The 23,367-nt window shown below is 40.4% G+C and overlaps 2 protein-coding genes across 3 annotated transcripts in view; one reads left to right on the forward strand and one right to left on the reverse strand.

Annotated features, from left to right (window-relative positions):
• Positions 1-23,367, forward strand: part of LOC111872149 (acetylcholine receptor subunit beta-like 2) — an 89,241-nt gene that overhangs the window by 38,010 nt on the left and 27,864 nt on the right. The gene's annotated exons all lie outside the window — the stretch shown is intronic.
• LOC111872148 (tenascin) lies at positions 5,519-21,989 on the reverse strand. Of its 2 annotated transcripts, XM_023865739.2 has the most exons (5): positions 21,884-21,989; positions 14,015-14,135; positions 8,934-10,906; positions 7,122-7,288; positions 5,519-6,194 (listed from the first exon to the last, which is right to left on the reverse strand). In XM_023865739.2, exons 1-5 carry the CDS (start codon positions 21,982-21,984, stop codon positions 6,043-6,045), a joined length of 2,514 nt encoding a protein of 837 aa, XP_023721507.1. In that variant the 5' UTR covers positions 21,985-21,989; the 3' UTR covers positions 5,519-6,042. The 2 variants fall into 2 exon arrangements, with proteins under 2 accessions (XP_023721507.1, XP_023721508.1); XM_023865740.2 differs by lacking the exon at positions 7,122-7,288 and having other exon boundaries at positions 6,105-6,194.

The following is a 23,367-nucleotide window of genomic DNA, read 5'->3' on the forward strand; positions in this document are numbered from 1 at the left end:
TAGTACTCCTTGGATGAGTGATCAGCCAGTCGTAAGATCACTACTTACACAGGACAACACAAACACAGCATAAACCCGCACACAGACATCAAGGCCTTGACTGGGATTCGACCCCATGATTCCAGAGTTCGAACGAGTGAATACAGTTCATGCCTTAGACAGCTCAGCCACCGTGATCGGCATATTTGTAACATATACAAATATATTGTTCATTGTCTTAACTCTTTATTGATTTGTTGATTGATTTACTATATATTTTAAATATATTAGCACGAGGAATTTAATACACAGATAGTCATAAGAATATGTCAGTGAATCTCGTGAATGAGAAAAGGAAATGTTCACGAATGATGTACGTGGGCCTCCAAGTTACACAGTTACAAACTTGCTTCAATATTCGAGACTACGTAACACTGTTGGGTGACCCGGCGTCACGAGAAGGTGAAAACTAGCGTGGCCCCGAGAGAGCATTTCCGTCCTCTAACACTTCACGTTCCAAACGACGATGCCTCCACAGAGGCAGATAATATGTAGTTTTCAACCATCATATTGGTTTGATACACTCACGGTAAGGCACAAGTCTATTAGCCGTATTGCAGTAGTAATCCACGGCCTTCAGAGCAATTCACATTTGAAACTATAACCCACATTTACAAACATACTCCATTTACACCGTAGCTTACAACACTTTTGATCTGTAACTGCAGAAAAATTCTTAGTAGCAAAAGAAAATGAATACTGAACGATATTATCACATATATGAGTAACTCTTGACGGGTTTTTGGATAATTGGATTTATTACCCACTTACAAGTTTCAGTTACAAATAGCTATACCAGTCTCACGGAATTACACACTCCAAATGTCACTGTGGCTTCAACACACGCAGTCTTCTCTCTCTCTTCTCTAAACTTTTCCCGGTAACGGATTTTGGCACTGTCCGCTTACATCCTTACCGTCTGGCACACATCCCACAACTCGAACAACTGAATTCAGTCAAAGTCAGATTCGAAGTCAAAGCTACTTTGCGACTGGCGGTTTACCATCAATCAGTCTTCGCTTCGACCCGCTTGTAACTCCTCGGCATGGACCGCCGTAAAAACGCCGCTTCCGACAGTATCTCCACTGTTGCGTGTTGATTCGTTGCCATGGAGACGTGTTTGTTTGCGACGGGTCTACCCGCTAACTCTACGTTTGCTATGGATTGTTCTTTTAGCTTAGTTTCCTTATTTTGAAAAAACTGAAAGAGGCGTATGAGATCGCCTCGCTGCCTGTCTGGCTCTGTATTCGTGTTTGCCCATTTGTCAGCGCATCCCCCCTAATTTTTTAGGCTTATGAGATCACCCTGTTTCTGTCCGTGCATTCCCTCCTAATTTCTGTTAGGAGGCCTATGGGATTACCTTGCTGTCTGTGCATCTGTGTGCACCCATAAATTTTCGCCTTTTGCACGGTACATGCCTTATCAATGAAAAATAGAGGATTAGATCTTCCCAGAACTTCTTGTATAAAGTATAAAATGCCAGATAAATTTGTATGATATTTTTACTAATGATAAGAATATTTTTCTCACAATGAACGTCACTTCACGTATATGGGTAATCATTTAAGCAGCTCATCAATAAATTTGGCGACAGAGTTCATTATACAATTAATCCACAACGCGAAACAAGATGGAGTATCCTATGAACTTCCATGATATTTGTGGCTGATAAACCCGGTTAATTATACAATCATTCTTGTCATTACTCAACTTTTGTCAAGATAATTATAAAGTTACATAATTCAATATTTGGTTTAATGAAACTTGAGTTTATACAGAATTGATGCTCCATTGGAAAGTTAAAAATTTAGTGCAGTATATTTACAACATACCTCCTGCATCGGACGGGAAACTCAGGAATTTGTTCTGCAGTGTTAAGGCCAAAGACATTTCCTCTTAAGTTCGTATTGCCGTGGCATATTGCTATACATGAGGAGACAGTAAAAACGTTACAAGCTCCTTGTGGCTTCAGCTATTAAGAAAATGCAACGCTAGGTTGCAATTTTCTAAATGTAACAAAAAAGAACCAGCAACAAGAGCAATCAGGATCATCTGTCAACCAGAGATTATAGTGTGCTCTCTTGCTCTCGCAGTTTCTCTTGTCTCAGCTCTTTATTTTCTGCGGAGAAGCTACAGCCCGTAATTCAAGATGAATCCATTTGTATCGTAGACACAAACACGGCCATCTTTCTTGTACACTCAGCTAAAGAGCAGTCCGTCTGGACGGCGGAACATCGCTTGTAAATATAGATATTTAGATATTCGGAGATATGAGAACTACGTAATATCACATCAAACAATTATTTTGACAGTAGATTTAGTTTAGGCATGTAGTCGGGAACATTTGCGTTATTGTAACATATTTTAACTGAATTCTGCCATAGAATATTGAAAAACTAATCTGAAATTGTTTGAGCAATCCCACATTGCTCTCTGTGGTTCTAGAGGTTTACTTTTCTGTGAACTTGTAATGCTTTGGGATAACATGATCGTGGCCTGTTTCACTGGAATATCACTGGGAGAACAGAAGAAGAGTAAGAAAAGGCTTCAATTGGTGCCCTGGCCTAGTTTGAAAGTGTGTGTACCTCGAATACAAGTCATAAGCCTTGTCACTTGAGCCAGTTTATTTGGTTATTTATATTCGTTCCACTTTGTAATCAGATAGTTAAAATATTTACTTCAGCAATAAAGGAATGAAACAATTCAATATTTGTATTAATCTTTTAGATTTTTTAAGAATTCCTTTTCTCTAAAACGTAATTATTAATGTTGTATTTTAGCGTCCTGTTGCACTGATTTTCTTCCATGATATGTATACAGTTGCCGTCTTGTAGTGCACTCAATTTCACCTGTTACTTCACGACATGTTTCGGCAACATAATGCCATCATCAGGTGCCCTAATTACGCTAATCTATTTCATTGCTTGCCTTTATAAAATTATTTATTTACATAGAATATAAGATAAACGACCCCCACAGTGGAAGAACCACAAAGTTTTAATTAAGACACATAAGATGAATAATCTTAACAAGTTTTAGTGTGTGTAAATTTATTACAGTTGACAAATACGCTCTTTTTAAATACTCTTTAAATAATTTTATAAAGGCAAGCAATGAAATAGATTAGCGTAATTAGGGCACCTGATGATGGCACTATGTTGCCGAAACATGTCGTGAAGTAAGAGGTGAAATTGAGTGCACTACAAGACGGCAACTTTATACATATCATGGAGCCTAATTATTATTAATTTAATTTTTTCACATTTCACTAAACATTCCAGTAGAAAGAGTTATATATAACTTACATATTCATTTCTGAAGGCGTGCTTGAAATACAGAAAAATTTGTAGATTTTATGAATTAAAATTTCGCTTTTGCCTAAACAAGTCCCATGCAGCTGTGTGGATGAACCTAACCTAACCTAGCTTCTCTGCAGTGCGGCATATTGGGTCACGTGCTACTGTTTATGAGATCATTTCATGGCCGTGGAGCCGCTTGCCGCGGACAAGGAGCGCCGGATTTGTCGAATGTCTCCATGGAGTTTTACAGAGTGGGCAACATAAGTCCGTCGAGAGCATTTTCGTGTACTCATAGGTTGAAAGTTTAGTAGTCCCTCAAATTTCACGTGAGGAATGTTAAATGTCGGTGTGTGACTTGTGTTCAGTCAATACAAAAGTTATTAAATTATATAAGTAACATTATAATCCTAATTATTTTGAAGAGAATAATTTATATTATTTATTAATACAGCCGTAGTTTATTAATATAGAAGATAGTAATTCGTAGTAGGGCTATTTCGGTCTCCAGCAAAAACTGTGTAGGTTATTGAACAGCCGTGTATCAACTACACAGACTCTTCGGCGAAAATGAGGAAAGCTCATGTAGTTGGAGCTGGAAAGGATGAAGGAAAATTCGACTTATATTTAGACACAAAGCCCTGGCATTCATTCGGAAGGAGAACCATGAAAAATTTCGGTGAACTAGACCGGATTCGAACCTGGGTCCCAAATACAAGTCAGAAGCTTTATCGCCTGAGTTCTCCTGCATCGTGAATGCCAATAGATTTTTCGGACTTGAACGTAGCCCTTACATCACGACTTTATTTCATGCGTAACTACAGGCTTACTACTTTCCCTGCTGACATTCCATGCGTGCTGTACTCTCACCCAATCAGTGTGGCTGCCATAGGCGGAGAGGGCTCACATGAGAGTTCCTAGTTACGTACGTCGTGTTGATGAACAGAGTGGCCACTCCAGTCTTCATGTACGTATTCCTAACAAACATTATTTCGAAAAACGTATTTTTAAATTTAAAAGAGGTGTCAGTCTTATGAATTATCATTGCTTCGAAGTAAGGGACAACTGCGGTTCAGCTGAAGAGCACATCCTCCTCACGAAACTCTGTAATTTTGGCTATAGTATTTATTATAACTTGTTACAGTAATTCCTGTTTAAATGCAAATACAACATACCACAGTCCCCTTAAAGCCGTTCCAAGTTCTTTTCAAGTAATTTATATTTAAATGCAAATGTAATATCATACAGTCCACAATAGTGTCCAAAACCTCATGTGGGATGTCTTAACCCCCATACCAGATATGGTCGAAGTAGATGCAAAGGTACGGAAATACTAGTATATATCAAAAACAAGCAAACAGACATACCTCTATTTTAAATTCAATTATAGTCTATTACCCTTAAATTTACTCTAAGTATCCCAAGTGGTGTCGTTAATTCAGGAGTTCCAGTCAGATTTCTCCTATGCTTGCTATATACCCTGTCTGTCTCGTTCAGTTAAATACGGCCATTCTAGTAATATCTGCTGAACAGCAAAAATTTTGGAACCCCTCATTAAGAATTTTTGGTCACCCCCCTCCTGTTTGCTTCTTCTCCTTTACGCGAAAATGTGCTCTTTTCAATTTCGATTCCAAAACCGTCAACTGGTATTTTCCCTGGGGTTAAACAGACCCTCATGAAAAAGGAAGCCTTTCAACAAACTGACACAACTCATTCCTAATTCTAGTCAACTGTCAGAAGCGAGAGCGGAAGTTTACGTAAAAATAAGACTGTTATTTATAAGTCTGATATGGTCCCACAGTTGATAACATTATCAGAAAGCTCTGTAGCCATTCGTCCTTTGTGTTCCTCATTACTTTTCCTTTAAGGAAAAATAATCCTATTTACTCTGCACATATTTTGTTTTAATTGCTAGTGGAGTGGGACTAAGTCCCTTGTACTGTGGCCACTTCTGGCCTATTGTACCAGCCCCAGATGATAGGTGAGGGTGATTGTGGAGCGATTGGTGGAATGAAGATTGGCAGGGGAAACCGAAGTACTCGGAGAAAACTTGCCCTAGCGCCACTTTGTCCACCACAAATACCATTTGACTAGACCCGAGATAGAACCCGGGCCGCCGCGGTGGGAAGCCAGCGACTAACCGCTTGAGCTATAGCATTACCTACTATGCACATAACTCCAAATCGAACAAAATTCTGATTATATTTTATTAAACGAAAGAATTCTATGTCCCCAGAAAAATCTACGTGTTTGTGATTTAGTGAAAATTTATACAATTTAATGCAAAGGAAGAGAGGCATATGCTAATATTCTTGTGTTCGACCCGCGGAGAGGCTTCTTCAGAATTCCTAAAAATTGCCGTCCGCGTATCCGTTTCGTCTCATCAGTGAAAATTCGCGAAATCTTTTGAAGTTGGCAACAATCAGATATCCCACTAAATAGACCTGAGTTCAATGTCTGCTTCTTCTCAATGCGTATGTCGTGGCTGGTTTTCACTATTTTTTGATATCCATTTGCAGTGACAGAGCTGTATAAACACTTTATAGACCGCCAACATTGCAGTCTTATTACAGACACTTGTAGTTGCCGCCATGTCAGAAAGTAGTCGGCTCACTAGAAATGTGTGGGAAGTAAAGATACGTAAAGTTACAGCAACAACCGACGTTTCGGATGGCAGGAAACGTCGAACCACGCTTCATGTACAAAGTTATGTAATTTCGCTTTTCAGAAGACATGTGCTGGCACAATGATGGCCGAAACCGTATTCTTCTCCTTCCTTGACATCTTTAATTTCACTAGCAAATTGGTTTTCCTGTGTCTCGTTTGTGCTCAATTCTATGTTGTAGAATTTATCCATACCTGAAATAAGAACAATATATTGCTAATGTGTCAGAGTAAAATAAATTCCTGATCAATTATTCCACCATCCATGATAGTGTTCAAGATTTCTTCGTTATTTTCTTCTTTTCGAGTTTTCGCTTCTTCCTGCAAAATTTAAAATTCTTCTTACATTTATTTCCACTCTGATTCTCGTGACAACATGCACTGGAACAAAATCATAAAGCAGTGGGGAAAAAGGAACCCCTTCTAGCCTAACTATATATTAATATCTCGCAAACAAAGGGTGAAATTGACTTTCATATAGATACTACCGATCCGACATGTCATTTTCAGCCTGATGAACAACTCACTAATCCTAATTACTCAAGTATCATTTGACATTTTCGCATTTCACAAAAATGTATTTCGAATTGACATTGACGTTTCATTTTCAACAGATGTAATCAGAATTCGACAGCCTCTGTGGTCTAGTGGTCAGAGTTCCTGGCTACAGTTCCAGACGTCCGGGTTCGATTCCCGGCGCTACCAGATTTTCTGAGAAGCAGTGGGTCTGGAACGGGGTCAACTCAGCCCCGTGAGGATAACTGAGGAGCTATTTCAAAGGAATAGTGACTCCAGTCTAGAAAACAGAAATTAACGGCCGTGCGGATTCGTTACGCTGACCACGCGACACACTCTATCCGCTAAAGTTGGTACTAACTTCGCAGACGAGCGGCGGTCGCTCGGTCGGTATAGTTCGCTTCAGGACAGAAGCCACGGAGTTTATTTGTTTGTAATCAGATGTCAGAGAATTACGTCCCTGTTTCTTTTCTTTTTGTATATGGTCTACATTCTGTGCACTAGATTAGTGAACCGTTGGGGGTAATTTTGAATATATCTGTCACATTATAGGAGTTACATGTACAGATTTTACTGCGAATACAATGATACATCGGTGTCACTGACCTTGTGTGTTCAAGCCGTCAAATTTGAACGCGTCTGTGAGGCGGGGGCGCCTCCAGGCGACAAGTCTCGCCACTGCAGGTGCAGTGACCACAGCAAGCGTCAGTAATGGGAGGACTAAAAGCCACAGAACGTACGGATGGTCGATGTGCTTGGCGCCAGGCAAAACCCTGTTTGAAAAGTGGCAGTTTGGTTATGGTCTATTATGAGAGTATTACTAGTGACATGGAGGAACAAGTGAAATACAGAATACGCAAAATATGCAGTACTGAAACTCGCGCATCTCGAACCGGCATGTGTAGTTGTCGACGGGTCATAGCTCCAGCCGCACGTGTTCCCAGTAGTGGGAAGGAAGTTGTGTTGTGCAGTTGTTGTCGGAAATTGGTCTCTAAACGGAGGAAAAAGTATTCATAATTGAGAATTATTTCCGCTCATACGGAAGTCGTCGCCAGCCAACTCGCTTCCTTGGTTCTGAGCTACACAGTACACGTGTGACAATATGGTGTGCCGTCTCAGCACACGGTATATTAGGGCCCTATTTCATTGTGGATGAGGAAGGCAAGGCTCTTAGCCTCACCCAAGAACGCTACAGGGATATGGCGATCGGACCATTTCTTCAGGATTTGAGAAGGTTCTGTCGTGCAAGGGGCCTTCACATGAATAGACAGTGGTATCAACAGGACGTCTTTTCATTTCAGTACTGTAATTTGGCGCATACTGTACTCGTACTTTAAAAGTTTTCAAGAGGAAACGGCATGAAGATATGTAATATGCATCAGAGGCAATGATGCACAAAATTTTGTTACTGAAACCACTTGCAAAAAATCATTAGAAACGAGATGGAGGTGGGAGGATAGTAGTAAAATACATATTGAATAAAGCAATGCATTGTGAAGATACTAACTGGATTAAAAGCTCTCAATTGAATCCAAAGATGATGTTTGGTGCTAGTGATGTTGAATCTTGAGATTAGTAAAATAGAGTGAGAGGGTTATATTGCCGTCATTGTTTCTTGTGATTATGGTGGAAGTAGCGAACTGTAACATTCATAGATTGAGTAGGAGTCTTATCAAAATATAGTTTCTAGGACCGCTTGAATCACGACAAGGTGAACATTATTTGTTCTGCACAAACTCCATGTGGATGGAAGAATAAACAATCAGTTAGAACCGTGAAAACTTTTTTTTTAATTTATATAATTTGATCTATCCTGGCTTCTACTATAATTAAAAAGACACGTAAACAAAACAATTGTATAGAACACTATTCCTTTCAGAAGGTCTGGAGGAGAAATACTCCGTATTTTGTGGAATTCAAATATTAATATTTGTGACTGCCACTGGACCCTGTTCTAAGCTTCTAGAATATGGTATATACATTCACACGCTATTTCTCTGAAATAAAACCTCATATTATTATGCCTTCTATTCTTAGGTCGACCAAATGTGGTTATTCCCATCGTATCATTCTCTTTCGTCCTATGTGTGCTATATGTTTTGCCCATCTCATTGTCGTTGATCCTATAAACTAATATGCTGTGTAGACTAAGTGTTTGTAGGTGCTGTGAAAAAGTGGTCAGATCATTCCTTACTGAAATTAAGTTGACAATAAGAGAGAGCGTGGCAAATGAGATATTTCTGTAAATTAAATTATAGAGCCTGCTTATGGATTTAGTATAATGTTTAAATTGTTCCTCTTCGTTCATAATTGAGATATTGTTCCAATTTTCGTCTTAAATAGGAAAAATATTATTCTATATTTATAAATAATAAATTAAATTACAACAATTTAACTCTGTGAACAATCACCACTCACCTTGTAAATGTAGAATTAAAATAGCGAGTCGAACAGTTGACACCTGTCCATCCCTTGCTGCAGTCACATGTAAGGTAGTCAGTACAGTTCCCATTCAGACATCCACCAGGACACTTCACGACGCAGATGTTAGGCTGGGTGATGTTGTGTATATATCCATCACTATGACAGGTACATATGTCCGGTGCCGTGCAGTTGCTATTCACACACTGTCCAGCACACAAAGGCAAGCAGTCCCCGCTTTCTTCGCCATCAGAGTACCCTTCATTGCAAGTGCAAATATTCTGGGCTGCGCAGGCAGCATTTGCGCATCCTTCGGGACATTCTGGTAAGCACATATTTGGATTCACCTTGTCTTTTGTGTAACCTTTATGACAGGTACACGTATTAGGCCCGGTGCATTCCCCATTCTGACATCCTTCCTTGCAATACGGTGCGCAGGCATTGGGAATATCCATTTGCTTGACGTAACCTTCGTGACAAGAACATTCATCAGGAGCTAAACAGTATGAATTTATACAGGTTTCTTCACAGATTGCTGAACAGAGGTAAGAGTTATTCGATTCCAGAGAATAGCTGTAGCCCGGAAAACAGGTACAAGTGTCAGGGGCTGTGCATTCGGCATTTATACACATATTGCTACATGTTGGATAACATTTATTCGTAACATTGTTTCTTTGACTGTAACCTTCATGACAGATGCATTTGTTAGGTCCGACACAGTCTCCATTGTGACATCCGTCATAGCAAAGCGGCAAGCATTTGTGGAGTTCTCTAGAATCTTTGACGTACCCAGGCTCACATGTGCAGAAGTTCGGGGCTGTACATACCCCATTTATACAGATCTCGTCACAGGTAGGCAGGCATTTGTGTTTATTATTAATGTCCATATGAAAACCATTTTTACATACACATGTATTTGGAAACACACATGATCCGTTAATGCAGTTTGGATTACAAACTGATAAACAATTTGTTTCATTTATGGAGTCTTTTGAAAATCCATTATTACAAGTACATACATTCGGAGCAGTACATTCTCCGTTAACACACTCAGGATCACAAACTGGAGTACATTGTGTTGATTTCTCTGAGTCTTCTCTAAACCCTTCGTTACATGTACACGTATTTGGTGCAGTGCATTCTCCGTTAACACAGCCAGGCTCACAAACTGATACACAATTTGATGCATTCTCTGCATCTTTCGCAAATCCTTCGTTACATGTACACGTATTTGGTGCAGTGCATTCTCCATTAACACAGCCAGGCTCACAAACTGGTACACAATTTGATGCATTCTCTGCATCTTTCGCAAATCCTTCGTTACATGTACACGTATTTGGTGTAGTGCATTCTCCGTTAACACAGCCAGGCTCACAAACTGGTACACATTTCGTGTTATTCTTACCTTCTTTGATGAAACCAGCATTACACGTACAAATGTTTGGAGCTGTGCACATTCCATTTATACATTTAACATTACATACTGGTAGGCAATTCGTATAATTTTCAATATCCCTTGCGAATCCAACATTGCATGTGCAGACGCTAGGGGCAGTACAACGTCCATTCGTACACTCTGGATTGCAAATCGGCACACAGATGTTGCTATTTGTGAAACTTCTGCTATAACCTCTAATACAAGTGCAAACATTTGGTGCCGTGCAGTTCCCATTTATGCATTCTGGATGACAAACAGGAAAGCACTTCTTGCTATTGCTAGCATCTTTCTTGTAACCACTATTGCATGTACATACGTCAGGAGATGTGCATTGTGCATTTATGCAACCCGGACTGCAATCGGGTATACACTCCGTGCCGCTACGAGAGGGTTTTACGTAGCCACTATTGCAGGAACAGGAATTAGGCGCCGTGCATTGACTGTGAACACATTTCGGATCACAGACCGGAGTGCACACAGAATTGATCTCCTTATACCCATCACAGCAGACAGAAGAATAGGTGAGGTACGTCTGGAATGAGATGAGTTAAATATATACAGACAGAGGCCGGAAAAATATCTTCCTCTTTTTATGCAAAACTCAATTTCACATTTGTTTTAATCAGAAAACTGAAGGAACGAGAATTTTGGAAAATAATAAATAAACGGGAGAATAAAATAAATATTTTTAAATAAGCCATGTGAGGATAATTGAGGACCTACTTGAATGGAAAAGTAGCGGCTCCGGTCTAGAAAACCGAAATTAAAGGCTGTGGTGATTCGTTGAGCTGACAACGCGACACCCTCTATCCGCTAAATTTGGCACTAACTTCGCTGATAAGAGGCGGTAGCTCGGTCGGCATAGTTGCCGACTAAAGCCACTGATTTAAACAGTGTGAGGGTGTGAACTATATTCAATTTCCTCAGGGCAGAATCCAGTAATGTTCACAAGAACATTGTAAGTAAATTCATTTCAATAAAAGAGAGGACATTTATTGCCAATCTCGGCTATTATTAGCTTCTTAGCTGATGATGTAACGATGAAGTTAGCTGGAGATACCAGTTTCTTTGTATGCATTTCTATATACAAGTGAGTGTACACAATGACTTTTCCTTTATTCAGTGACAAAAGGATTTTCAAAATTACAATTCACCCTTCAATATTCCAGTCTACCTTTAATACAAGGGTTGGATAAAAATAGTGGCAACACTGCTGTAACATGAAAGATGTGCGTCGGGTGGCACTAGCGCCGTCTGTAGCTGATAGCAGAAGTTCAGTTGAAGTAGTTCAGTGAGTGGCTCTGGTTGTGTTTCATTGAGTTGCACTGTGCATCGTCTTCAAGTGCAGGAGCCCAGTTCAAGCACCCTAACAACATGTTTACAAAACAAGAAAAACGCTCCTGGATAAAAATTGAAGTTGCACGAGGTCGTAGTGCACAAAACTGTTATCAGGGACTGCGAGAAGCATGTGCCATTTCGCACAGTGATACGATGGGTGAAATTGTTCCGTGAAGGGAGGGATGCCGTTCAGGACGACCCCATGTTGACAACAACACAATTCAGCTTCTTGCTTCTTTGCTGGATGTCGATAGTCGACGGGCTGCGCGGGAGATAGCTGCTGAGGTTGGCGTATGTCTCAAAACCGTGCTCCACATCTGCACGCTGTTCTTGGATACCGCAAAATTGCAGCGCGTTGGGTACCCCATACAATGCCCGAGGTGCAACAATGACAACGTTCTGCAATTGCATAAGACTTGTTGGACCAGTACCAGAGGGAAGGTGACGACTTCTTTGGAAGGATCGTCACTCTGGACGAAACTTCGGCTCGCTCATACGAACCGCACTTGAAGCGACAATCAACTGAATGGAAGCATCCTGGCTCTCCTCGTTCAAAGAAAGTGCGTCCTACACAGAGTAATGTGAAGGCGATGTTCATTGTGGCATATGGCACTGATGGAGCGATACTGCACCACACTGTACCTCAACGACAGACGGTCAATGCTGCCTTCTACTGCAATTTCCAGCGTAATTATCTTCGTCCAGCACTCAGAAGAAAGCGACGACACTTGTTGGCAACGAACCCCATCATCCTTCATGAAAATGTAAGGGCTCATACTGCACCATCCGCCATATTCACCCGATATGAGTCCGTGCGATTATGATCTCTTTGCCCAAATGGAAGAACCGCTGGGAGGGACCCGTTACAACAAAAGAGGAGTCGTGCTGAAGGGCGGTCATTGCTGGACATCAACAGAAGTGGACGCGCTGATGGTGTACGACGCCTTCCACAAATTTGGCAGAAAGTGGTACACATCGGGGGGTGATTATAGTGAAGGAATATAAGTGTGTTTAGCTCAGGTAATAAAGTCACTTTAGAACTACTACTTTCTATCCGACCTATGTATGTTGGACCTTGCCCGTTGCCTAACATACATTTGAGGCGTACTTGACACACACCGTGTTTCTTTCTTGAATCTACTTCAGTCTTCATGTGGTTGGTTATATATTTATATTAATATTATATATATTTATTCATCTGATATTTTTTTAATTTTAATATTAGTGGCAGCAGTCAGTACAAAATCCAGAATTATTTACTAAGAAATAAATCACCGGAAGTTCAACATTTAAAAGGTTTCCTGCTTCAATCCCAGCTATCATTAGTAATTCTAAAAATTAGAATAAATAATAAACATGTCATTATAATGAGAGTATAATATTAGTGAAATAACCTGAAGAGGAGAGAAGAATCAACTTCCGAAACATCATGAGCATCACATAAACCTGTATCTTAGGCAAGGAACCATCTCCTACGTAACACGCGAAACAACAGTTACAAAAGTCTTTATTAAATATTCTTTAAATGAGGGGTACAGTGCCTTGTAAAGGGCTAGATACTTTTGTTTGCATCGAATTGTTTCAAACGGCATATCTGTGAACAAATCTGTTTGACTGCATACAGCTACAGTTTTTTCCAACTTGACGTGTTATATCTGGCGAGAATATTTAATTGCTCAGCGGGGATAAGGTACACCGAATAGACTACGGGCTGGACGACTGGGGTTCGATGTCAGCTACTGCTTAATAACAGAATCTACATGGTTCAGAATTTGTATTTAAAATGACGCAGAAGACTTGTTCAAGTGAAAGTCGTTCTGATGAAAAAAAGTAGAGATTATTAAATGTAGTACCCAGCGGCCATGAGGCAGGCATCCCATTGCCGTACCGGCCGATGAAAGACTCTGCAAAGAGCTCCTACATTCACACAAGCAGTCACGTGATATCCTGAGGTCGGACCTATTCTCTGGCAGCTTCACGAACACGTTCCATTTGAACAAGCTTTGTACATTTCGTCCCGTTATAACTTCTGCAACGAGGGCCATTGTCCAGTGGACAGAATTTCTACACATTCGAGAGGTCCCCTCTTGAAATATCTACCCTGAGACCGGCTGATTTTCCTCAGTCATTCTGAGCATATACCGGAATAGGCTACTACAGCCTCTTTTCACAACCTATCGGCCGAAGCTATATAGTCTCAGATATTTAAAAGTTATACACATAATTTCGACAGTTGTACGTAAGTAACGTACGTCAATAACAGTAACAACAAAAGTATACATATTTTGAATCGCAGTTTTACCTGAAGTTCCCAGCGGACTTCCGTCACAATCCTAGTTCGCTGGCATCCGAAGACACACCATTTCTTTCTATAAGTTTCAGTGCGTGTCCCAACATAGGACTTAAACCGCGTTCTGGTAGACCTGTGGACACACATGCAGAATTAGGGTGAAAACCTACAATATCAAAAGAATGATTAGACCTCTTTTTTTCTGTCTTGGGGAGGAAATTGCGAAAATGTGAATTTGCGACCGCCGCTTGTCGGCGAAGTTAGTGCCAACTTTTGCGGATAGGTGTTACGTGGTCAGCGCAACGGGTCCCCACGGAGGTTAATTTCGGTTTTCTAGACTGGAGCCGCTGTTTCCTTGAAATAGCTCCTCACTTATTCTCACGATGCTGAGTGGACCCCGTTCCAGATCCACTACTTCTCAGAAAAATACGTAGCGCCGGAAATCGAACCCGGGACCTCTGTATCTGTAGGCAGGAACTCTGACCACTAGACCACAGAGAACATGTAAATATTTTCATAATATTTTGTGGATCTGAACGCGCACAGCTATGTCGTTAGGTTGTGTACTGGACGGGAAACAATGTTTAATTTTTGCTGAATTACCAAATTTTCTTTCCTTTTTTTTTTCATCATTCGCTTGCATTATACTTAAACACAATTTAAAATTTTAATAATCTATATTTGACCTTACTCAATCAATAAAATGCTCGCTCATTCACACGCTGAGATAAAAGATGATATTACTTTGTTTGTATTAATTTATTCAAATATATTAAAATAAAAAAGTGTACCAATGTACAGGTCTGTTTGGTGAAAAAAATACTTGAAATATTTTCAACAGTGGTTATATTTGTGTTCTTCAGTTACTGCAACAGTAATTTCTGCAGCTAGGTACAATTTATTTTTTGTTGACTTAGTGAAATATTTCAGTTAATTGTACCAAGTCAGGGAAATGAGCTGATTCATTGAAAACCAAAGTAACATAAAATAAAGAGTTCTCTCTTCTGGGCTATGATATCGCGCACTCTGGTGAAAGTCGACAGACATTTCGGAGGGACGTGTAGCCTGAATTTGTAGGGCCCATGATTAAGCTAACTAAGAAAACAACATGAAGAAGGTCGCAGCAGCTCTGCTTGTCAACGCCTCTTTACTTTCAACGGATATATCCTTGAAGACAAAAATCTTCATAACCACCGGTGTGATTACCTCAGGTCCTACAAAATACTGTCACGTGTTTAGGCGACTGAGATGTGGGTTTGGATTGGTAATTGGTTTTATTAACAACCTACAGGTCGTAGCTACAATTAATTATAACACTGTTACTGATTTACGCAACTTGCAGTCACTACACTGATCTCTTCAGTCTATCTGCAGTTGGCTTCACGGGTTTATAACATGGGAAATGTAACAGTCTCCCTAAATTACACGCTCCCAATACCACTGCACTCTAGCACACTATTCAAATCACACGCTAAATCCTCACAGTTCGACCTCCTGCACTCTTCTGTACTCCTGGTTCGAATTCGCTCTCAATTAATCTTCACAATTCACGCTCCACTATAGTCCTTGTACTCTCAACTTCTGAACCCTCCTGGACTCTCCACTTAAAAACTGGAACTGTTCAAAGACAAAGTCAAAGTCACATTGTGACTGACGGTCAGTCGGTCAGTTGGTCAGTCTTTATGTCAAGTCCAGTCTGGGGCTTATGACCAGGTACACGATACTGTTTGACAGTTTCGGTCTGGTTTTGTGGGGCGCCCTCTCTGACGAGAGGACGGGTCTGTATTTTGTCAGAGTCATTGTCTGCAGGAGTAAGTCATTTGTCATAATGCGGAAAATGTTTACATTTAACGTGTTAAACATGTTAAAATGTATATAAAATATATACAGGGCCTCTGTCAGTCCAGGGTCAGTATAGCAAATTTTGCCTTATTTCTAGTAGTAATCGCTAGAAATAGGGCAAAATCTGCTGTACTGAGCCTGGATTGACAGAGGCCTTATATATATTGTACATTGAAATAGGAATTAAGATTAAATTTGTAAATATATGTAAATACTGACAATGGACTTACTAACACAGATTATGACTGACAAATGACAAACCCGACCTCTCGTCAGAGAGGGCGCCAAAAATGAACAGGACAGTAACTTTCATATAAAAAAGAATCTGGTCAAGAGCTCCAGTCGGGGATCGACACCAAGACAGACAGACTGACTGACCGTCAGTCGCAATGTGACTTTGACTTTGAACAGTTTCAGAAATTCCATACGTATATGATTATTATAACAAAATTATGCAGGCAACAAGCGGAAGTCATACAAAATCAAGGGTAACGAAAATGTTCGCAATATTGGACAAGGCGAAGCTCGACATGAAAAGTATAAAAGGCTTAAACTTGACGACGGTCAAGCATAAAACCGTTCAAGTGCTGTCTGGAACTGTCGTTATATAGCCTCCGCACCAACCACGCAGGAAACACAGACTCTATTGTTGAAACGTGTTTACCGAAGGTTGCATAACAGGGGTCATGGCGCCGACCGCATAGAAAAAACCGTACTTCTATTGTTGCATTGCGTATATTCGGTCGTGGGGTGTTTAACAGTCAGTTACCTAGCAACCTTCTGTTCATCCAGGTTACAATATGAAATAATCAAATTTAGTCTTTTCAAACTTTTGACATTAGTAGCATTCGAACTGGTAGAATATTTTTTAAAATAAAAATAAAGGAACTTCTAGACGTTTCATGAGTTTCAGTCATTGAAATATCCTTAAAATTTTTCCTATATGCGGGAAACGGTTTTTGCTGTGCGAGTGAAATAATTACATTTATGTGTCAAAGTAAATTGCGTTTGAATCTTAAGTTAGAATGTTACGAAATATTTGGATGGAAACGAAGAGGCGTGGCAGTGCCTTTGGACGTATATACGACAATTGGAATATCGAGTGATACCCAGTGTGTTCATTCATGTTTTTAAGAATTTTTCTTTCAGCTTGTATAGGAAAATTCTGGGAGAGTAAATTCCGCCTTGAAATAGGCAATGATTTTCCAGTTGAAAAATCGTACGTAAACATATTCGCGATCGTCTTCAAAACTCATTTATTACAAACTGTAATTTTAAGTTTCATTTTTACGCCGTTTTTTCCCATGTGGTAAAACATGGACCGTTAAGTTGTCACAAGCTTTCTCCTGGTTGCCAGATTGCGCTACCGGACCAATAAAACCTGAAACTGCCCCTACGTCTTCATGGCATGATACTTTAACTTCACCTCTTAACCTCCTCCTATGAAATCTCACGCGACACCCAAAAAACGGTGAAAAAACAAAACGGACAATTTTAATTAGGAGAGGTTTTTGCTTTTTTAAATAATTCTTCCATCTTCAAGTTTAATTGTTAAAGTAGACTGAGATTAAATTGCTTTACATTATATTTATGGAATCGGTTTCATTCATACCTTTGTCAATAAAATGTGTTCCGATTCCATGAAAATATTGCGATAATACAATACAATCGCCTTACGTTTGCGAACCGTTTGTCTACATTTTAAGCATAAATTATTTCATTTTATGGAAGGTGTACTAGTGAAATTAAATCCAGGATTGCCATGGCAAAAGCTGCATTTAGCAAGAAGAAGGATCTTTTTACCAGCAAATTGGACTTAAATTTGAGGAAGAAACTAGTGAAATGCTACATTTGGAGCATAGCTCTGTATGGGGCTGAAACATGGACACTTAGGGCAGTAGATCAGAAACATCTGGAAAGTTTCGAAATGTGGTGTTGGAGAAGGATGGAGAAGATCAGTTGGACCGATTATGTGAGAAATGAAGAAGTGTTAATTAGAGTCAGTGAGCAGAGGAATATCCTACACGAAATAAGAAAACGGAAGGCTAATTGAATTGGTCATATCTTACGCGGTAACTGCCTTCTAAAAGAAGTTATTGAAGGAAAGATAGAGGGGCGGATAGAAGTGACAAGAAGGCGAGGAAGAAGACGTAAGAATATGCTGGATGGCCTTGGGGACAGAAGAGGATACTGTCATTTGAAGGAGAAAGCTCTAGATCGCATTAAGTGGAGGAATTGTTTTGGAAGAGACTGTGGACCTGTCGTCTGACAGATTACTCATGATGATGATGATTTATTTATATGAGGTCAGTATCAGTAATTCACATTCAGTAGCGCGTGGTTCCCAGATCCTGCGACAAGTCTGTGCGGTAGCAGATGAAGCTGAAATCCCAAAGCATAAAGGTTGCCAATGCGAAGACATTTCTTGTGTACTCATTGAAGTTTTACAAGCTCTGTAGCCCGGACCGGATCTCGCTTCCTCACTCAATAACATGTGGATCCGACGCGTAGAAGAGACCAAGTTGCAACGCCGTGTAGTTCGAAAACAGCCAAACGTTTCGGATGAACGTATCGCCTCCAATTTCAGTTCCTAAGATAAGCTTGCCTCTCGTTTATACAGGTTCCTTGCTTGCTTGCTTTTCAACCCAGAATGTGAGGGTGGTATGCTTCTTCGAAACTACTGAACCAGTCCAAAGTTCATGGCGTTGCAACCAAGAAGTTCCTACTCCTTCTAATGTCCGCCGTGAAGATCTCTTATCCAAGAGATTTAGTCTAATAAATGAACTGACGAGAAGCGTGTGTGTGATAAGACGTGACTGGAACTATAAATGACTGATACTACATTGACTGCTTCTACCAGTGCTAGAAACAGCCAATCTAGATTTATTGTGTTCTTAGGAAAAGCTAATAATATTAGGATGTAATTGGGAAGCCGTCCCTTGTTAATCAAAATGGCGAGGCTTCTTTTGACGTCTGAGCAACGTTAAGTAGCTCCTAAGTGCTACTGGAACACAGAGAATGTGAAAGGGGTATAGAGACGCAGAAACGAGGTTGAAGCATCAGGTTCAACTACTTCAAAGCGCGAGGAATTTGAGACGGGAGAGAGAGACGTGTACAAGAGCTGGAAAATGTTAACAGGCTTTCACACGGTTCCCTACTAAGACCCTGCAATGTAGTTTCTACGAGGAAGAGACTGTAAGATCAGCGCTCATTGCATTCTGCGCAGCGCGAAGTGGACAATATTGCTGTATCCCATGAATGAAGAATATAAAGATCATTAGATTGAAATATATGTGTCTTTTTTAGCGTCTTTAGATCCTCATATTATTTATTTAGCCTATTAAAGTTCTTTCCGGCAGATCACAGCAGCCGCGCCGTCTGAGGCATGAACCGTCTTCGCCCGCTCGAACACTGGGTTCATGGGTTCGGATCCAATTGTAGGCATGAATGTCTGTGTGCATTTATTCTGTGTGTAGGTAGCGGCTTTGCGACAGGGCTGATCCCCCTTGTAAGGAGTCCCATCGACTGTGAATAGATTAAGAAACAGAAAAATTGGCCAAGGTCAAAGCTCTGTAGAGCCAGAGAGAGGAAAAGAAGTTGATTTCCAATTCAGTTGCACCATTTGTCGAGACAGCTATGTGTGGGATCTAAAAAGTACACGTGACATTATAAATGGCAGTCAGTCTACCAAGGAGCCTCTAGCGTTACATGAACGAAAGAAGTATTAGTAAGAAATAATCACCTATCTTCTCTTGATACGATACGGATGGCAACGCCACAAATAATTTTTCGTTCCAGCTTGAATGTGTTTTCCGAGTCGTTGTCTAGCAACGGTAGCTGATACAAGGAGTCAGAAAACCCGAATTACTTTACGACTGGTGGTTTATCGCCAGTCAGTTCGATTTGACAAGCCCCTTGAGACTAGTGACTGGCATTTTTTTCAACCGAACCCTTTCAATCATAGTCTTCATGGAACAACCACTCTGACGAGAGGATGGGTCTGTCGTTTACAATTGATGCTGGACCTCTTCAGCGCAGTCATTCTCGGGTCTGAATCCCACGGGGCTCATGACCGAAACTTGCTGTTTTAGATTCAATTATCCCCCAACCTGGAGAGCCAGGACCCCGTATTTATATTCACCAAAGAGCGGACCATGTATATCCCCAGGCACTGGGTTCACTTTTCGTTGCCTCCTACGAATCGCATAGCTACGGTGGAGGAATTCGAATCCGCCTCCACACAGCCAGGGGATACACAGGCAGGAGATTATCAGTTGATACGATACGGACGCCTCCAACAATTCTTCTATTGTTACATGTATTCTTTGTCACAGGAACGTGACTACTGAGCCGCTGCCTAGCAACGAAAGTGGGATACACGTGCAAACGTACAAACTGATGAGAGAGATTTATGGAGTACTCCGTTGAGGTGGACTCAGGTGTCATACATATCAATTTTCATAAATATTGGTTCAGGCATTCAAAAGTTGTTAAGGGAGGGGTACCATGATAGACAGAAAACAAGGTGATCTCACATGTCTACTTTCATTTTCTCAAAATAAGGAAAGCAGACACAAGGAGAGTGTTGGTGTCCGCAAGACACTATCTGGAATGTGAGAAGAACGAAATAGGAACAAGAAGCGTCCGCCTTGACCCCCTGTTCTATAGTTCGGTAGAAAACCAAAACCTGCTAGGCGGAAGCCACTATGTAGGTCCGTATATATTTGTAATATGTTTTGATGTAACTGAACAGTTTCCTTGTTTTAATATTAGAGACCAGCCGATCAAAATGAAGGGATTGGACATTTATAAAATGTTGCTTATTATTTATGAAAATAAAATTACGATTACGGCATGCATAGTTACAGATGGAAAAGCTGTTGAAATCTGACGGGCAATCATTTCTCCGTATCTTTGTTCTTCACTGTCTCTTCCATTCCTTTACACCTTTCATATCTTTATTTCTTTCTTTCCTTTATAGTCTTATATGTATGTGTAACTATAATTTTACATGTGGTTCTGTATGAGTGTGAAATTTGGTCTCTGACATTAATGGAGGAACATAGACTGAGGGTGTTTGAAAACAGGCCGTTGAGAATATTTGGACCGAAGAGGGATGAAGTGACAGGAGGTTGGAGAAAACTGCATAATGAGGAGCTTCATAACTTGTACTCTTCTCCAAGTATTATTACAATGATAAAGTCAAGGAGGATGAGGTGGGCAGGGCATGTAGCACGATTGAGGGCGACGAGGAATGCATGTAGGATATTGGTGGGAAAGCCAGAAGGAAAGAGTCACTGGGAAGATCAAGGCGTAGGTGTGTGCACAATATTAAAATGGATCTTAAAGAGATAAGATGGGATGATATGAATTGGATTCATCTGGCTCAGGATAGAGACCAGTGGAAGGCTCTTGTAAACACTGTAATGAACCTTCGGGTTCCATAAAATTCTGGGAAATTCTTGATTATCTGCAGAATTGGCGGCTCCTTAAGAACGGCTCAGCTCCATGAGTAAGTATTTATGTATGTGTAGGGGCGGAGCATAGAATTTGGCCCTTGCACCGCGACCATGAATGAGCAGTTGTGCTTCCCACATTTTTGTCAACCCTTTATTAATCCTACAGTTCGAATGAAATGCAGGACCTTGTTTAAGGGGGCGTGAGAGTAGTCACTCGGTTCCATGAAGAACTGGCCTAAATTACGAAATCTTAAATAAGGTACGGCCTCATGATCATATAGGATGCGTCTAGCTGATTCAACCTCATCTAAGCACCTTAAACAAGTGATATCATCTGCCAATCCCAATTTGAAAAGGTGCCCTATAAGGTGACGTTGTCCTGTTCCATTTTATTCTTAAACAGTTTACATAATTTTCCTTCAAATTGTACAGTTTCGAACATAGAGTTTATAACTATGGTAGTATTTAAGACGACTCTGACGTGAGAGCGACGCGATATACAAATATAATTAAATAACAAACATACACAGCCATAAACCTGCTATATGCATATGCATAATCATAAAGATCGCTTACTTACGTTTTAGATATTTTACACGCAGCATTGCCAACATCAAAATGCACCAAAGATAGAAGAATGATCAAACCTAAACGTATTCTGCATTCTTGGAGGCAGAACATGTTCACTGCGGACTGGAGGGAAGAGTAAGAAGATGCATGTAGGCATCATAGTCAGAATGGGAAGAAGAAGATAACATAAAATCAGTATGAGATGTGCAGGAGGAAGTGACCTAATGTAGGATGAGATAGTGGGACGGAAATATGCGGTATCTTTGCTGAGAAACTTGCTGCTCGTTTAGCTCCAACTACACGTACGAGGGAATATTAGTTACTATTTCATGTCAAGTTGGCTACCCTAGTTTCGATCCCGAACCTATTTCTTGAAAGCACAATTCTGTATTCTGCCCTGCGAGTTCACAACCTAATGTTCGAAGCTGTCTTTTGTCTTTGTTAGAAAGTACTATATTAATTTCAGAACAACAGTATGCGAGACCCTTAGGGTGGCCGCACACCAACTGCGACAAGACAAGCATCAAGACATGAGAAAAAAGACGCAGTCTTGCTTCATTCGTTATTCGTCAGCATGAAGCTGACGTCAGCATCATGACTCAGACCGGTGTGCGGAGGTTTTCACAATCTCATTCGTTTTAATTGTGCTCTTTTCTTTCAATCATGTCGCAGACATCGTGTCTTGACTGTTACATGTCTTGACGCATTCTGGTGTGCGGCCTACCTTAGGGCTCCGAAAATTCTTTGGAATTATACTTCCCGGATTCTACTTGGTATAATTGTCAGATGAGGATGTGATTGGATATTGTTTGAAAGCAAAGGAGGAATTTTATAAATTTAGACTGGTATAGATTTATTTGAAATAGTTTACGAGAGGATAGAGCGCCGTCAAAAAAAAACGCATTATCAAAAGCTTGGCTTGAACTGTTCATTTGCACGAACACTTTCCGTAGCGGAGCGATAGAGTGTCAGTTGTATTTATATTGACTGGGTGTACGGCACGCGACTTTGGTCTTTGTAAACTTTACCTTGATATCCGTATGCTTTCGAATCCTATTGCCTAAATTGAGTAATATGCTTTATAATATTTGTCCGTTTTTTAAATATTGAGGGTGAAGTGCATATTTCATCAATATTTCGGCCAACATTTTCTGTTAAAAGATTTATAAAGCCTAGATAAAGATTTATGAGAAAATAAACATGGCTATCCGCATTATATATAGGTCATATTTAACCGTTTCGCACGACGTTCTGCAGTCATAAGACGGGTTGTTATCGACGTTATTGAAGCTATAAAAACTATCCCCTCAATAGGCCGTGTAGGCCCATAGGGTTGTGAGACGTTGAGGCTGTCAAGTTTACTCTAGACAATCGGCTCATAGATGGCGGTGAAGTTGTCAACCTTACGGGCCGGCCACCCTTCACCCCCAGGAAGATTCCTGGTACTCATTTCTGTTAGAGGCTGAGTCGACCCCAGGGATAGAGCGAGACTGG

This window comes from Cryptotermes secundus, unplaced genomic scaffold, assembly GCF_002891405.2.
Source record: "Cryptotermes secundus unplaced genomic scaffold, Csec_1.0 scaffold534, whole genome shotgun sequence".
Classification (NCBI taxonomy): Eukaryota; Metazoa; Arthropoda; class Insecta; order Blattodea; family Kalotermitidae; genus Cryptotermes; species Cryptotermes secundus.

Bases quoted from the DNA above. Each gene is read 5' to 3' on its own strand.
- LOC111872148 (XM_023865739.2), bottom strand. From the start codon at position 21,984: ATGTTCTGCCTCCAAGAATGCAGAATACGTTTAGGTTTGATCATTCTT. The intron at 14,136-21,883 runs GTAAGTAAGCGA...GTGTGTCCACAG, and splicing joins GCGTGTAAAATATCTAAAAC to GTCTACCAGAACGCGGTTTA. The intron at 10,907-14,014 runs GTAAAACTGCGA...ATCTCATTCCAG, and splicing joins AAGTCCGCTGGGAACTTCAG to ACGTACCTCACCTATTCTTC.